General features: G+C 44.2%; 1 protein-coding gene across 11 annotated transcripts in view; it reads right to left on the reverse strand.

Annotated features, from left to right (window-relative positions):
- The window catches only part of DLGAP2 (DLG associated protein 2), a 699,343-nt gene that overhangs the window by 602,120 nt on the left and 79,371 nt on the right, over nt 1-17,852 (reverse strand). For 7 of the 11 annotated variants that reach the window (XM_072812943.1, XM_072812932.1, XM_072812934.1 and 4 more), the window contains exon 2: nt 7,946-8,053. The exons of 3 other annotated variants lie outside the window; for them this stretch is intronic. In XM_072812943.1, the coding sequence (XP_072669044.1) occupies nt 7,946-7,960 (15 nt within the window). In that variant the 5' untranslated portion in view covers nt 7,961-8,053. Of the gene's footprint in view, nt 1-4,497; nt 6,939-7,945; nt 8,054-17,852 lie in introns of those variants that run through there. One more of the 11 variants, XM_072812941.1, reaches the window with a different exon arrangement.

Raw genomic sequence — 17,852 nt, forward strand, 5'->3', positions numbered from 1 at the left:
CCGGGGCCCTGCTGGGTTGGCCACCAGCAGCGGGACAGAAGGACAGGTGTATGGGGCCTGGCGACTCTACAGGAAAGCAGAGGCGGTCTGTCTGCTTCGAGAACCGAGGGGACCAGACGCATGAGGAAACCATGACATTTAGCTGTGGAACCACGCTGACTCAAACAGCCGCCGGGCCGGGTGCTCTCGTTTTCTTCCCAGTGAGTGTCTGTGGGGTAGATGTGTCTAAATTTAAGACCAGAGAAAAAAGTTTTCAAGAACAACACAGCTGTTGTGTTACTGTTATGTTCTGTTGTTACAGATGGTTCTTCAAATCTAGGTGTTTATTCTGTTATGTAAGTACGGATCCCAGCGTCCTGCTGGAAGGAGGTCGTCAGAGGAAGGAAACACGTCTCCATCACAACCAAAGGAAGTGCGTGAATTTATGACCATCCCAGAACAGTGGTGGTGCGGCAAGGCCTGGGCATCCTCCGTGGCCGTGGCCCACGAGAGGGCCGGGCCAACGCAGGCAGAAGGGGGCAGGTGTGTGGGTGGACACAGACACAACAGCCACCACCACAAAGACCCTGGTTACTGTCTCCGCGTTTCGGGAATTTATTGACTCAACCAACACTGAAAAGGAATCGCAACTCCAAGCTCACATGCAGCAAACCTGAGGTTCGCGGGAAGGACAGGCTCCAGGCGCACCCGGATGTCACACAACATGACTCCAAGGAGGAGCTGCTGCTCTCCCAGCGTCGGCCGCCCAGTGCAGGAGCTCGGGAAGCCAGTGTGAGCACGCAGCGCCACAACGACACACTCCAGCCACAGCTCCACGGGACCGGGCGGGGGGCCGCGCACGGGCCGCACACCCACAGCAAGGCCCTGGTTATCCGGGACAAGCCGCAGAACCACAGTCCAAGCCCCAGACGCTGGCTTCCCAGATCTGAGAATATTTCAACAGAAGAAAATATTTTAAGGATCTAAAGAAAAATTGAAATATTTAAAACAGTAGCTCACATCGTGAATATGTTCCTTAGGTCACCTAGCTCCCAGGTTGTGGTGTGAACTACATTCGGCAAATGTTCTCTGCCGTCTGAGCGCCGCTTCTCCTCACAGTGCATGTGCACACCCAGACACATGCCCACACAGGCTCACACTCAGGCACAAACTCACCCCCACACACAGACTCATGCTCACACACACCCAGACACATGTTCACACACGCTCACACTCAGGCACACCACCCACACACAGACTCACACTCAGCTCACACACACCCAAACACATGCTCACACATGCTCACAGTCACACACACGCTCACACACACACTCAGGCGCACACACCCTCAGGTGGACACACATGCTCTAACACATGCTCACAGGCTCACACTCAGACTCACACCCAAACACACAAACACTCAGGCTCACACACACCCAAACATACTCAGAATGAGACACACACTCACATGCGTAACACTGAACATGATATGATGGCCATGCCTGAGTTAATGAAGTCTCAATCTTGAAGTTCTTTAAGTCTTTTTTTAAGAAATGAAATAGAGCACATTTGGGAAGAAACTGTAAATAAAAGCAGGATGATGGCGCTCTAATTCGTGCAGGTGGGAGAACACAGCCAACGACAAGGGCACAACCTCAAAGGCGTATTCCTGAAAGCTTCCCTTTCTTCTCAGTGATTTGGTAGAAGAGGACAAATCCTCTTTTAAGGCAAAAGGATCCAACTTCCCTAAAGAAACACAAGTTTAAATGCAGATAAGCTGCACACAGCAAGGGAAGTCGCAACTGTTTTTTTTTTTTTTTTTAAACTAAAAATAGTGCGCTCCAACAACGTCCTGAAAAACGTGTCCGTGGTGCCAGGAAACAAGAAAAGAGCTCCCAGCCTGTACCTGCCCAGACTCTCTCACGCGCTTCCTAAGAGGAGACCCGTGTATTTCTTCCAGTTTGTCTTTTCCACCGCTCATCTGTTTGCAGACTGGAGCAGACGCGTCCACAGGTCTGGTGGCAGGTCCCTGAGGTAGGCCCTGCAGACCCGACACCGCGTTCTGCAGCACTACCCCGGCTGACCCCCACCCTGTGCTCCTGTCTGCTTTCAGGGGCACAGTTTTACAATGACTGAACGTAACTGCATCCTGAGATGGGCCTCGTGAACTCACCAACCCTGTCTGATGGAAGGCATGTAATTTGCGCAGGAGTCTTCCTTCCCAGGAGTGAGTCCTACCCTTTGGTCACCTCATTCTTAATCAGGGCAACCTCTTAGAGTCATGTGTCTGCATATCACACACGGGGGCAAGCCCAGTGCACTGATGATAAAATTACAAGTCCAGTCCTACTGAGGAAGCATCGGCCTCAATAAACAATTCTTCCACTACTTTAGGAATGCCAAAGGAGCTAATCCTGTTACATTCTGAAAATAGAAAAATATAGATAAAATATATAAACGAGGCAAAATTTTCACTCTGCCACTATTTTTCCAGGAAACATAGAAATTTTGTTCATGTTTGTGGTAAAAAAAGTTAAACTGTCCAACAATGAGAGCCAAGCACAAGTTTACATGACACATAAACCTTGTGGTGACACAGTGATGGCCTCAGACGTCCCTACATCCTCATCCCAGAACCTGCCCACACGGTACCGTGAAGGCAAAAAAATTTGAATTCTCTCAGGATAGAGCACTAAAATGCCTATTTGAGCACTGTGCCCACCCAAAAACTCTCTGAGTGACTTAGCCCCGTCCCTGCCTGATGCTGCCGGAGATCTGCTCTGACTACACATGTGTCCCAGGGAACACAGACACAATAAATGCAGCACACGTCGAACCCCAGGCCTGTCTGCTGCAGTGACAGTGTGCCCATCAGAGAGGCTTAGTGGTTCTGTAACTCTGTGCACACAAACCTGAAAGTCAGATTAACAAGCTCATGCATGGTCAAACCTAGAGCAAGCAGGTGCCAAATGGAGGTCATTCATTACAACCAACCACCTCAGGGGGAAAAGCCCATCTCCTGGAGCCTGACCTGTGCCACTCACTCTGCCAGAAATGACCACATGCTGTTTTCATGGTTACGTTTTTCCCAAAAGCCATGCCAAGCAGCAAAGCAGCACCTTTCAGGATCATCCAAGACTTTGTGCTACAGCATATGCACCCAAAAGGAAACAAACAAACAAACAAAAAAACCCTCTAATGTAAATGTTTGCCAACACACATCAAAGGAAAGGAAGAGTGGTACAAGAGACTACTTCCATTAGCATTATCCCAAAATAGGAGGTTAAACCAGGGTGAGAACATGCGTATTGTTCTCAGGAAACGGTATTCCAGCAGCTAGTTAGCCAAGTGGCCACAGAATGATAGCCTTCACTTGATACGTAACCAAAATAAATCAGAATTACAGTGAGCCATGTAAACACTGAAATAAAATGTTACTGTAAAATATGACTGGACATTTATGCAAATTTTGGCAAAGAAAGGCCTTTTAGCATTTTCCCCAAAGTCAGATATCACAAAGGAATACATTCATAGACATGACTGTGTGACAATTTACTCCTTACGTATAAAGAAAATCATAAAGTTGAAGCTGGAATGGCAATCTGAGTAAGCAAAAAAATATCTGGATCATAAATACATGACAAGAGTTAATCCCTTATGGTCTGGATTCCAAAAGAGTAAAATAAACATCCTAATAACACTGATGTGAGTAAAAGCTCCTACACCACACCACTGATGCACCAAGCAAAAGGGGAAAAGGAGGAAAAAATACATCCAACAGAACCACCAACCCAAGTAAATGAAAATGCCAAGTGCAGATCATCAGTCGAGCCCAAAATTATACAGAATATTTAAAAAGCAAACATTATTAACTGTGCCATCTGAGTGGGAGACAAACAGGAGCATTTTTGTAAAAACCATATTTAAATATATGCTGAAAAAATTTTTAAACTTTCTTATCTTTTAAAATATTTTAAGCACACAAATTTATTCTAAGAGAATAATTAGCTGAAGAGAGGTAATTCGTCCAGGTGTTATTTACATTACCAGAGAACTGAACATCACTTCCACTGAGTGATGCCCACATCAAGGTGTTTTTCATGGCTATTAAAGTATTTTTTAATATTTTCATTGACAAGGAAAGTTACCATAATATACTACATTAATTTGTTAAAACACCTGTCATTCAAATAATTGGTATAATTGGTACAATCATTTTATTAATGCAAATTGTGGATATATACATATAAGGACATAGGAAAATATGAAAAGTAAACCAAAATGTCAACAATGATCATCTCTGAATCTTTTATTTATGCTAATTTTTTCATGGTAATTTTTTTGCTTGCGTCATTTCTAAAAAGGAAGAGACAAACAATGTAAAAGAATTTACAATTACAGCGTTCATAATTGCCACAAGTAAATCTCTGAATTAACTAGAAAGTACTCCCACAAAGAATTTATATAATTTTTAATATATATGTACTTGCTGAACTAAAACTTAAAATATTTACTCACAAGAGCGCTCAAGGGACGCCTGGGTGGCTCAGGTGTTGAGCGTCTGCCTTTGGCTCAGGGCGTAATCCTGGGATCCCGGAATCCAGTCCTACATCGGGCTCCCTCCATGGAGCCGCCTTCCCTCTCTGCCTGTGTCTCTGCCTCTCTCTCTCTGTCTCTCATGAATAATAAAATCTTTAAAAAATAAATAAATTTAAAAATAAGATAAATAAAACATAAAAACCAAGGATGCTGCCAAAGGAAAACCTGTAATGCTTTGTAATGTTAGGAGATGGCTATGTCCTAAAATAGGATTCAATTGCCTGTAGACAGTCAGGACCACACGTGGTACTATTTTGTTGCTCTTCCTATATAATCTCTGTCTCAGAGCAACACAGACCTGTTCATACCTACCTTGAGAAGAGTGAATTCTCTTTTGTAAAAAAAACAAAACAAAAACAAAAAACTAGATTTCTACATTCAGAATTACCGTGGCTTGACCCAGCAGCAATGCTGAGAACACTTTCTATAATTTCTCATATTTTAAATGAGACCAATATCAAAATAGAGACTGTTCCTAGCCTTGTCTGAGCACAACAGAAATGTAAACACTGCTCTAAATTCCGCATGAGGATTGTAGGATTGCCAAGTCTGGGTTATGTTGGGGTTATATACACGGAGCTGTTTTATCAATGAAAAGATAAGCATCTGAATAATTCCAGTAGGTTGTTTCAAAAACATTTTATTGTTACCTCCAAAAATCCAGATGTTCATTTTAAATTTAATCTATCTAAATGAATTTGCATGCAGAGCACTCAATGTCCTTAGAGCTCCCATGCAAAAATTACTCATACTCAAGAGAAATGGTTCTTTATCAAAATTATATTATCATCTTACCCTTTTCATTCAGACTAATGCCTAATAAACATGAGAGGTTAGATCATAAAAGTTAAGCACGGGTCTTCAACGTTCTCTCTTTTGACATTTGGACCAGATCACTCTTTGTGGTGGCGGATAATTAGTAGCATCGTGGCTTCAACCCACCGGATGCTGGTAGTGGCCTCCCCTGCCATTGTGAAAACCAAAAATCTCTCCGGACACTCCCATGTCCACTGCCGCACTGGAGAATGAGCAATTCTCTCCCTTCTTCCCCTCCCCGGGGACTGTGGAGTGGCCTCTCAGGGAGGTGACACATCTCTCCATGGACAGAACAGATAAGCTGAGAAAGACGAGGTCCAGGTGGGGAGAAGAAGCCTCCACGTGCCCCCTTCTCCTTTCCCAAACCCATATAAGGGCCAGTGGTGGAGAGAAGGAAATATATCCCAAATACAGCTAGGAAACAAGAACATCCCACCTACACAGCAAAATCATCAAGGAGAGTCTAAGAGAAGACAACAGATGGAACCCCAGCAGCCGAGCACCACCAGACCACGGCCGGCAGGGCAGCCCGTCCAGGCCAGGGCTGGGCAACCCCTCGGAGTGGACAGGGCAAGGAGGGCCTCCCACAGCTCCTGCTCCACGAAGCCTGATGGACCGTATTCCTTCCGTGAACGAAACGCCTCTCAGAAATGTTTACAGAAATACAGAAATCTCCAGGGCTTGACAAGGTAAAATTCACGGGAAGTTTATAACAGTGAACAAACGCCTGTTAGGAAGGGAGGCATCTCAAATCACTGACTGCCACTTCAATCTTTGAAAACCATGAATAAAAGCAAATTAAAACCAAAGCAAGTAGAAGAAAGGAAATAAGACCAGAACAGAAATCAGAACCAGAGAATATAAAAACAACACTGATAATCAATGATACCAAAATCTGGTTCACAGAGATCATTAAAATTGACAAACCTGCCTGATGAGGAAAAAAAGCAAAGAAAATTCTAATTCACAGCATCCACGAGGAGAGAAACGGCATCATTACAGATTCTCAGATGCTAAGGGAAGATCATGAACGTCCATGGATCTGAAGACCTCCGGTGTTTCTCAGTGGAGTGCGTGGGGACCACCTGCCCTCAAGGGACGCACCGCGATGTCTGGGGACAGGCCTGGCATCCGCCGCTAGAGGGAGGGCACCACCAGCACAGGGAGCTCCGCGGTCTGGGAAGCTGCGAGCACCTCACACCCAGATGGGCCCAGCACGAGGCAATCCAATCCAGAAGGCCAGGAGCACCTTTCATATGGTGGCATCGCTGCACAGGGGCCTGGAGGAGAGTTCTGTCCTCCTAGTGCAGATCTCGAGGGGAGGACCATGTACAGCCACCGGAGCACCACTGAGGGCAGCAGACTGCCTGGCCAGCCTGGGCGCATCCAATGACAGGAGCAGCAGCAGCAGAGGGCTCTGGGCAGCCATCCGGGGGACCCGGGGGGCTTAGAGCCAAGGCAGCTCCCTCCCGGCTGCGATCCACCCTCCCCCCCCAACCCCGGGGATGGGGACACCTGCTGTCGCCAGCCAACAGGTAAGGATGGAGGAATGTGGGCATGGTGGGCAGCCTTGGTTGGGGGGGAGGGGGGGACCGCTGCCACTTCGGAGGACCTGCCCACACCTCCAGCACCCTCCCCCCACCCCCCGCATCACAGGCTCCTCCCCGAGGTAACACCCAAACAAACATCTGCAACCCAATGTCCTTGGAGCACCCATGCTCTGCGCACGCAGCGCTTCCCTGCTCGGGGAGTGAGCATCCTGGGGGCGGCGGCATCACGCGGGGGCCCAGGCGGCAGGGCTGGCAGCCTCTGGCGGGACCTCTCTACCCGGCCCTGCTGAAAGCTCTCTGCTCAGCCGCACATCCTTCGTAACAGACGCCTGTGCTGCTCGAATGAGCCGTTGTGAGTTGTGTTCTTCGTAACCCAGAATCCCACCCCACCTGGAAGGAACGGTCACCTGTCCGATCCGAGCTTCAGGGAGTTTGCCTGAGGAGGTCAGAGGATGGTGCCGGCTGAGCAGAGGGCGAAGAGCATGCAAAAAGGAGAGCTCGGGGTGCCCGGCCCGCTCAGTCAGAGGAGCGTGGGACTCCTGGCCTCAGGACTGGGAGTCCGAGCCCCATGCTGCATGTAGAGAGGACTTGAATCTATAGATAAGCTCTTTAAAAAATGCTAAATATTAAGAAAAATAAAAATTAAATAAAAGGAAAAGCTCGTCTTCTCTGTCCCCGAAGGCTCTTACACAAAACTGAAGTCCTACCGAGGGGCGACCACGTGCCTGGCTGTGGCCGCGGACACCCCGGGGCAACATCGATTTCGGAGAATATCGAGTAGGTAAAAAAAAAAAAAAATTAGCAATAAATCTATCACCACCTGCCGCGTGAGGCCCCACTGACCTTCTCAGGGCCCCTTGCGCATCCTCCACCGCAAACAGCAGCAAACACCTCACCCGCAGAGGGCCGGGTCATGTCCTCGTCCCTCCCGGCCCCACCGCCACCCGCAGCCTCCCGCCCCTGCGGACGCGTAGAGCAAGGCAGCTCAGAAGGGACGTTACCTGAGCGGTCCCCATGGCGGCTGGGCTGGGTGCAGGCCAAGGGCGTCCGGCGGCAGCTGCTCGGGAACCGCGCCGTGCTTAAGGCCGCGCCTCCGGTGCTGGGGAAGCCTACGATGAGGAATGGATAGAAATGGGGAAAATGATAAAAAAAAAAAAAAAAAGATAAGCAACTTCCCCCCACGGAAAAGAAAACACATGGAATGTACACGGAAAACATGACACTCGGCAAAAATTAAAAATACAGCAATTTGGCAGAGACACGGTCTATGAAAAGTAAAGCCCAGCAGGTTGAAATAAGGGCCTGAAGCGGTGCGCCAGGCGGGCGCCTCTCCGGCGGGGCTGGGGGTACCAGCCGCCGTCTTCCAGCCCCACGTGTGTGACCCGACAGGAAGAAGGCAGCCGTACTTTGAGCCAGGACTGTCATTTCTCAAACAGCTCGGTGGCAGAGCACCTGCTCAGTGAGGAGCCACGCAAATTCCAAGAAACAAAAGCAGTACCAGGAACATTAAAAATTACTCGTTCTCTCTCCTGGGGGGAAAGAAAATATCACCAGACCCTCGTAAAACTGATGGTAGTATTAAAGGGAAAAAAAACCACACACAAAAAGGGGCTAGAAAGTATATTTTAATAAATCCTAAAATTCTCTGCTCCCCTTCTCGTTGCATGCCAGTGCCAGGCCACCGCCGCGCCGAGTGGGTCAGAGGAAATGGGAACGGAGCCTCCTTCAGGAGCCCTGACCATCACATCACGCTGGAAACAACACGCAGCACTCCTCTTCTGACTGAGCGGGGACGATCACAAAACACGTGCCAGCACACTTCCCGCGCCCCCGAAACCATGGCCAGGTTCCGTAACTTTGCGTGGAAGCTGGGAGTCCCGCATGTGGCACCTCCTGAAACTTGTTTGGGCACTGGAATCTCTGACCAAGCACAGGACAAAACGCCACGTGCTTCCCTCCAAACGTGCAAACCTTGTAGGGTCTGACGATCAGCCCGTGTTGCGGGCCGGCGAGCATACTGCGGATCCTGGGAAGCAATCCCTGGTTCCCCGTCACCAGTGAGTCTGTCCCCTGCGACCGACCACTGTGACCACCATCTATGCTGTGTGTGCACCTGCGGGCATTGCCTCCTGCGGTTCTGCCTTTACAGAACGACGCTCTGCTTCTCCCTTGCACTTATCCCTGACCGAGCCAGCATCTCTCCTTGCTTTCTTCCTGAAGACTCACCCCCGACCCTGCAAACCCCTCCCTTGGGGCATTTCGGTTGTTTCCAGGTTTTCCCAACTGCTAAAAATTCTGCACATTTCCGGACGTTTCCCAGTGTGTGTGCAGAACAGACGTTCCAGGAAGCGGATCACAGGACATGCGTGCTAGGAGTCCAAGATGCAGCCACATGTGTGCCAGGGCAAACATCATGTCACCAGGTTCCTGTGTGCCTCTGCCAGGAGGAAAGTTTTGCATGGTTTCCATGGATTTGGAAGAACTCTGGTTATAATGACTGATCAAATATATTTCCACTCAAACTGCCTGTTCCATAGATCTTTCTACTTCCTTTGGGGGAAATTTCTAATAAACAGTCGGTGTTTATATACTCTACGGCCGTGAGGCTTCTCCTGCCACCTTGTGCACTTACTTCCTCAACAGTGTTTTTCAACCATTTGGATGGGCTTCCTAGGACTTCTGTCCAAACCTATCAGTCCCTTCTTTAAGGGCTTCTGACACCAGAAAGATCTTCCCGATTCCACAATTTAAAAATCACATTCAACCCAATTTTGTGTGAGCATTTCTACAACTATTTCTAATGATTAGATCATTAATGTGTTTGAAACGTTGAGTTGTGAAGTAGAAATGTTACTTTCTCTCCAAAGGCTAATGAGTTACCCCAGTGTATCTGCTGAATAAGCCATATTTTTTCCACCAACTCGAAAATGTCACACATACACAAACGACTGTCCTGCAGATCAATTGATCTCCTACAGCATTAGGACATGTGTTTCGAGCAGACCAGAACTCCCACCATTCAGATTGTCTTTAAACTTTTAAGTGGACAATCTTAAAATGTATCCTCCTACCTTGACCTTATTATCCCATCATCAAATAACCACTCCCCCCGCCACCTCGCTGGCCCCCCAAAATGGATTTTATCGAAATTATATCACACCCACTTATGCACCTGAAGTGAAGTGAGAGGACTTAATACCAAGTTTGCCATTAAAGTGCCTCCCCCTACCAAGCACTTGGTAATATGTTATGTCCTTTCCAAGTATTTCACAGTTCGGGGGTTTCTTCCCTATAGACTTTAATGCATTCCTGTTCTCCAAAGCTATGCTGTAGGGTTTGCGGTTTCTGAGAACGGACCCATTTTGCCATTACTTTATCACCTCTACTGCAGTTAATGATTTTATTTACTGATCTTGCATTTGCTCTACATAATCTGTGTTCCTGCTTACCTAATTGACTTTGTGTGATCTCTTCCTTTTTCCACTGGACATTTCCAATATTGTATGTCTTTTACTTTCCCATATAATTTATATGGGGCCTAGAGTGATAATTCTGGTACTGCTGCTTTGATCCACAGTTTAGTATTCCCCAATCACCCTCGGCTTGCTATGGGGTTTCTGATCATATTCTCACCCTGTTTAGGAAGCGCCCTGCCATTATTCTCTCTTAGAATTTTATCCTAAGCAGCTGCTGTGTTGTTTCAAGGTCCTTCAGGGTCTACTGGTACAACCATAGGTTTTGTTTTTTCAACATGCTCATTTTATACATTACTACAATAAAGATGCTATTATCGAAATAACCTTGCATTTTTGGAACAAAGACTATTAAATATATACCTAAACACAATTTGCTAATATTTTGTTTATGAAATTTACATTCTTAAGTGAAATTAGCCTTTTTCTGCTTTATTATCAAGTTTGGGAATTACTCATTAAAGAGAATGATAGTTTTAACTCTAAACTAGTTTAGATAACACAGAATTATCAATTCATAAAAGTTCATATAGAATTTACCTATAAAACTGATCCAATGTCTTTCATAAAAGCATATCTAAGAAGAAAAACTTTAATTTTCCCATGGCAACTGATCCATTCACATTTGCTAGCTTTGGTTGGGTCCATTTATGTCACTTGTATTCACCAAGAAAATCAATCATTTCATCTTGATTTTCAAATTACTCAGCAAAAATTTCTGCACATTATAAGATCCTTCCTTTTAAGTACTTGTGATTCTATCACATTCTTCGTCCCTAATTCTTCATATTCTTTTTTTTTTTTTATAATTTTATGCTTCTCTGGTTCATGTTTATCTCCTTTGTTTATTTTTAATTTTTTATTTTATTTTATTTATTTATGATAGGCACACAGTGAGAGAGAGAGAGAGAGGCAGAGACACAGGCAGAGGGAGAAGCAGGCTCCATGCAGGGAGCCCGACGTGGGATTCGATCCTGGGTCTCCAGGATCGCTCCCTGGGCCAAAGGCAGGCACTAAACCGCTGCGCCACCCAGGGATCCCCTAATTCTTCATATTCTTAAAGTTTCTCTTGATTTTATGAATCTTGCATAGGTTTGTCTATCTGCAAGAACATTTTTTAATGTTATTTTTTATTGGTGAATACTAAATTAGTAACTTTATGGGACTATAATTAACATATGTTCTTTTAAACATCAAAAATTCCAGGTTGTATTTAATCCAATCTGAGACTATTTGTGTTCATGTCTGAGTTTCACCCACATTAGTTTATTGTGATTATTGATAAACTGAGACTTACATTGTCCTGCAACTTCACCTTTTTCTTTGTATTTATTCTTTACTGCTCTATACAGGATTTCCACTACTCTACTTTATCAGTGCCTATATATTTTATTTCTCCCTCAACCGTTTTAACATATGCAAGCCATATTTATTTTTCTAGCAAAGCCATTAATCAGCAACTCCAACATCCTCTTGAATAAAAGAACTCAGGATGCTTACTCTTTCCTCCAAGTTCATGATGCCTTCCCCACACCACAGCTGCTCTGACAGTACTACTGTGTAGATACCAAGTATGGCGCTCACTAAACAAAGGAAAACCTATGACTTATTCTAAAATCAATACTTATTAATAAATGTGTCCTTGATCTCTTGGCTAGCATCCTTCTGAGTTCATTTCTCCTCACGCTCAAAAATATTTTCTTTTGTTCTTTCAGCATGGCATCTGTGTGGTAAACTGTCCAGGTCCTTGTATGTCTGAAAATATATTTTGCCTTCAATACTGAATGACAGACAAGGTATGGAATTCTAGAAATCTAACGGATAGCTTCAGGGACCTGTTGTTACCTTTGAGAAATTTCTCATTAATCTATAAGCAATTTCTGTTCTCTTCATCAAGTTTTTCAGGATTCTGTCTTTACCCTGGATACTACAGCGTTTTGCAGGGATGGGTCAAGATGTGCATCTCGTCTGTCTTTACTCTGGACTAGCAGGTGGCACAGTTTTTCTGTACCATTTTTTTTACTTGACTTTTTATTTAAATTCCAGCTAGTTCACATACAGTATAATATTAGCTTCAGGTATACAATATAGTGATTCGACACTTCCATACATCACCCAGTGTTCATCATGACAGGTGCCCTCTTCAATCCCCATCATCCATTTCACCCATCCCCCCACCTCTCTCTCGCGACCATCAGTGTGTTCTCTATGGTTAAGAGTCTGTTTTTTGGTTTGCCTTTCTCTCTTTTTTCCTTTCGTTTTTGTTTCTTAAATTCTACAAGTGAAGTCATATGGTATTGGTACAATTTTTCAATCTGAACAGTGTTCATCAATCTGGGAAAATTATCAGCTGTTTTATCACAAATATTGATTCACCCTTATCCCTTTCCTTAGCCTATATCAGATGCATTCTTCGCCTTTCAGATCTATGCACTCATCTCTATGGCTTCTCACGTTCCCTCTGTGTTTAATACTAAGATACTTCTTCAGCTTCATCTTCTAGTTCACTAATTTTTTTCAGCTATGTCTGATCTGTGAATGTCTACTGAGTTTTAACTTCAAGGGCTGTAATTTGTGTATTTCTAACCAGTGCCTTCACATCGCCTCCTACTCCTGCTGCACAGTTGTCCCACACAGCACATGGGCTAAAAACAGAGAGGCAAGCAGGGTACCAACTCCACGATCCAGGCTTCATTAGTGACCCAGCCTCCGGACGTAGGTTACATAACCACTGTGTGCTGTTCCCTAACGAATAAAGTGGAGGTAACAACAGGACCCACCTCAGAAGGAAACAGGAAGGATTAAGTGGGTTATTCATGTAACATCCTCAGCACATGTTGCAAACACGGTCTCCAGGAGGAAAACACCTGTCCTCAGACTATGCCCAGTGCACTTGTGTGCCTATTAATTCCATTATCCTAACCCAGGTGTTGGCAAAGTCTGTTCTAAATTTCAGGAGAAAGAAAACTAAATCATTGTAAATCACTGTAAATCTCTCCCCTCTTCATGACATCCCACTATTTTAGAGAGGAGAATTTGGGTCTTTTTCTAAGTTTTCTCCCAGTCTATCCTTTAAATGTACTTGAACAGGAGACTGCCCTAATTCAGCGTTTTGTCTTTCAAGTGACAACTACACTTCTATGGCCTATCATTCCTCGACTCTCCATCCCCTCATCTCTCACACTCAAGGCAGCCATGAGTTCCTTCTGGGACTCCAGAAAGTTGAGGGTCAAGATAACAAGCATCTCCTTCCTGATTAGGTGGAAAAATGCGGACTCTCCATCAGTGAAGAAAGGAGGACCTCAGACTCAGGGGAGAAGGGGAGGGAGAGAGGGGTACTCCCCCAGCGCTTGAGGGAGAACATCTGGGTCAGGAGAGCAGGCCCCTCAGTGAGCATCCAATCATCAGCACCTCTGAGCTGTTCAGATCCTCAACCTCCTTTAGAATTGCACTGTATAATTGTAACATAAATTTAACTTTCTATTTTTATTCTTCAGTGCTGAAAAGAATAGGTTTTTAAAAATCACCACTCACAGGCTTCAAGAATGCAAAGCAGAGCATAGTCCATATTTGTATTTTACACAGAGTACTTTCCCTAATAAAAAGAAATAAAGTGAATTTATAAAAACCTACTTTCCAAATCACAAAATATTTTCCCAATTACAACCTATGCACATGAATATATAAATATTACACGAAATACCTAATTTTTAATATCTACAAATATTTTAACTGACCTTCCCAAAATATCTCAGGTACTTTTTACCTTTTAAAAAGGCATACGAGGGCACCTGGGCGGCTCAGTCAGTTGAGCGTCTGCCTCTTGGTTTCAGGTCAGGTCATGATCTCAGGGTCAGGAGATGGAGCCCATGTCAGGCTCTGTGCTGAGAGGGGAGTCTGCTTGAGATTTTCCCTCTCCCTCTGCCCCTCCCCACCTTCCTCTCTGACAAAATAAGTAAATAAAAATTAAAAAAATAAAAAGGAACGTGAACCTTTATGAGATCTATGTGACAATAGGAACTGAAGAACATGTTTGCTCTACTGCTCCTTTGATATGAGAAAATATAGAAATGTCAAATTCTATTTAGTTGGTTGAAAGGCAATCAACTCAGTAACAAAAATATCTTCTATTATAGTTAAGAAGAGATCATGGCAAAGCATAAGTGAGCAATGCAAAAAAAAAAAATTCCACATGCATTCTACTTATCTTTTTGCCACTTACATGATGCACAGAGATGAGCCGCTGGACCCTGCTAGCCAAAGCAATCACCACCCCTAATGTAAATTAACCACTTTCCGTATTTCCACACATGTGGAGAAAAAATGAAACATGTTCACATATGTGTACAGACCTTGACCCTGATGTAATTCTTCTAAGTATCACATATTAGGCTAAGGTTAGAATGTACAAAAAGAAACATAAAAAATATGAAAATAATTCCTTCAACACTATCAGTCCAGATAAGCACTACGATAGATTATTTTTCCTCTAGGCATTAAATTAGAGGTGCCCACTTAATACCAAGCTTCTGTGTTTACAGAATGTGAATGTCTAATAAAAATTTTATATACAAAAATATGTATTCAAAAGCACTATTAAATTCAATGTTACAAATAGGAACTTTAGTATAAGCATGTTAGCATAATCACTATTATTACTTAAACTCAGTTTTTCCTGTGCTCCAAAGCTGCATGTCTTAATTTCAATCTGATTTCTCCATCTAGTTTAGAAATTTAGTTCGTATATTCATGTACATCTTCAAAATATTTTTTAATTTTTTTTTTTTTTTTTTTACTATCTCCACACCTAATGTAGGGCTTCAACTCACAACCCTGAGATCAAGAGTCACGTGTTCCACCAACTGGCCAGCCATGGATGTCTTCTAATTGATAACCTGTTATCCCTATCTTGATCAATGCCTGATGCTGTCTCCTAGCCCCTAAAGCAAGGACATGTTGTTGATTTAATACCATCTGTTTCTATCTGATCCCTATTAACACAGTATTCTATGATTACAGATCTCATTGAAATGTCATGGATATCTCATTATTAGCAAAGGAACTCAACTCTCAATTACATTCTCTATTCATCTTCTCAGCCACAAACAGGTTCTTCCTTCTTTCAAGTACCTGATTCTTCCTATCGCTTCTGCTGCCCCATCTTCCACTCTGATTGCTCTGCAGGAGGAGAGGAGAGCAGAGCAGTCACTGTGAGGCCAGCAGGGCAGGCAGAAAGTGAGGCAGAAGGAGCGCAGAACACCACGGGACAGGGATGCATGCCAGCACTTGGAACAAAGTCACATCCAGGGACTGAGACTTCAGTGATGGCCCTTCAGACTCATGTAGCAGCAACCCAGTCCTGGGTCTCCAGCCTGGCAGCCTACCTACAGATTTCAGACTTGCAGCCTCTGCAGTCACGGTAGCCAACTCCCTACATTCAGTCTCTCTAGACAGATATGGGTACAGATACACATCCTATCAGTTCTGGGTCTTTGGAGATCCTTGACAATACACATCTCAGTAGCAATTACATTGTGTTTGGTGGCAGGTAATAGAAAAATGAACTCAAACTCGTTCAACAATAAAGGCAATTTATTGGCTCACATGGATGCAAAGTCCAGAGCCTCAGAGTTGGTTTGATTCCTTGGCTCCATGATGCCAAGCACTTGGAACTTGTGTCTTCCCCTTATATCTTATGATCACAGCTTCAACCTAAAGCTGATTACACCTCATGGTGGCAGGACGGCTGCTCAGGACTCCCAGGGATTTTTTTGCTCACTTCCAGGGAGAGTGAGTACCAGAAGCTGCCTTAGAAGAGAGGAAACCTTTTGCTCAGAAATCCCTTTGCCAATTGCAAAGGCTTGAGTCAGGTTAAGTCCATTGGGATGCAAACCCATGGCCACGTGATGGAGTTAGCTTCCTCCAAAGCTCCTAGGCTGCAGTGGGATGTGGGGATGGGGCAGTGGTCATGCTGTGACATTCCAACAGAGATCAGGATCCTGATGCATACACTGAGAGAGCAGAGTAATGGTTTAGGCAGGATCTCGTCACTGTCCAAGCTTACAGCCTCCTCATAAGGTCTCACTTTTCCACAAGTATTAAAGCAGGAGACCCAACGCTGCAGCTACCTATGGATGTCATTTTTCACGAAAGGCCATTTAATCAAATCCAGCTATTACGTTTAAACATATGTCCCTAAGTAAATTAGTGCATTTCTGAAATGACAGAAATGTTTCAGACAAGGACTGAGTGATACACAGGTTGGCACAGTGAGAAAACCAACACATGCCAATATTAAGATATCAATTCACAAATCACTATGAACTACTTTTATTCTTCTGCCTTCAGTTTAAAAAAATCACTAATAAATTAGATAAGAAAACTCATCCTCTTTAGATTCTCATGTTGAAATAGTACTAAACTTGTTTAGTAAACAAGGTTATGGGAAATTGTGATGTGGCATATGTCACAAACAAGATGGCAGAAAAACGATTCAGTGTAATGAGGTTCATTTATAGAGCGTGCTTCAAAAACCATAGGTGGCAAAGAGCTGTGTCTGAAATCCAATTATCAGAGCATTAGATGCTTCCATCTTCATATTTGCAATTGTTTTTATAATCGTTGTATTGCCATTAGCATAAGATGCGTAATGGTGTGTGCCAGAGAACTCTGTGTTTTGCTTGATATTTTAACTAATGACTAAAGAGATAATAAGCAGAATTTCATTATAAAATGCGTTTTTGAACTATTTGAATTATCACATGTTGCAAGAACCAGTAGAATTGGAGGAATGAAAAGGCAGAGGTCAGAAATGGAGGCAGCAAGATGCGTCAGGTTCACGGTAAAGTCCACACAGTCTGCAAAGAGAAGGCAGACCTGATACTCACAGAGGTCTTCTCTTTCAGATCATCAACAGATGAGTTAAAAGAGTCGGGGAGTACATCACAGTAAACCCCAATTTTACTGAAGGTCCCATCCCCACCAAGAAAGAGAGTTTTAGCACAAATCAACTGCAGATCAAGACTCACATGGAGGTCTCCTCCCTGAGGTCCAGGTCTCCTCTAGAGCATCACAAACCAAAGACCAAATGGTACAAGGATCACTATTCTTTTTGGCAAGTAAGAAGGACAGCAAACCAGTACTTCCCATGAGAAAGTCTATTAGAGAACAAGATATGATAGTGGAAGAAGTCCTTGACAACCACTATTCATGCTTGAAGAAGGATGGGATTTCCATCCTCTGGCCGTGCCCTCAATGAGACTAGGGGTGAGAAACCATCAGCCAAGCCACTTCTTTCATATTAACAGATATACTCACATGGAAAGTAACTCCACCTGTTGCTGAATTCAAGTTAACCTACAGAAGTAGACACGTCCTAACTTAGAACAACAGGAAGAACTTTTACCCATAGTCCTGTTTTTCCCCAATGCTCTGC

This window comes from Canis lupus, chromosome 36, assembly GCF_048164855.1.
Source record: "Canis lupus baileyi chromosome 36, mCanLup2.hap1, whole genome shotgun sequence".
Taxonomy (NCBI): domain Eukaryota; kingdom Metazoa; phylum Chordata; class Mammalia; order Carnivora; family Canidae; genus Canis; species Canis lupus.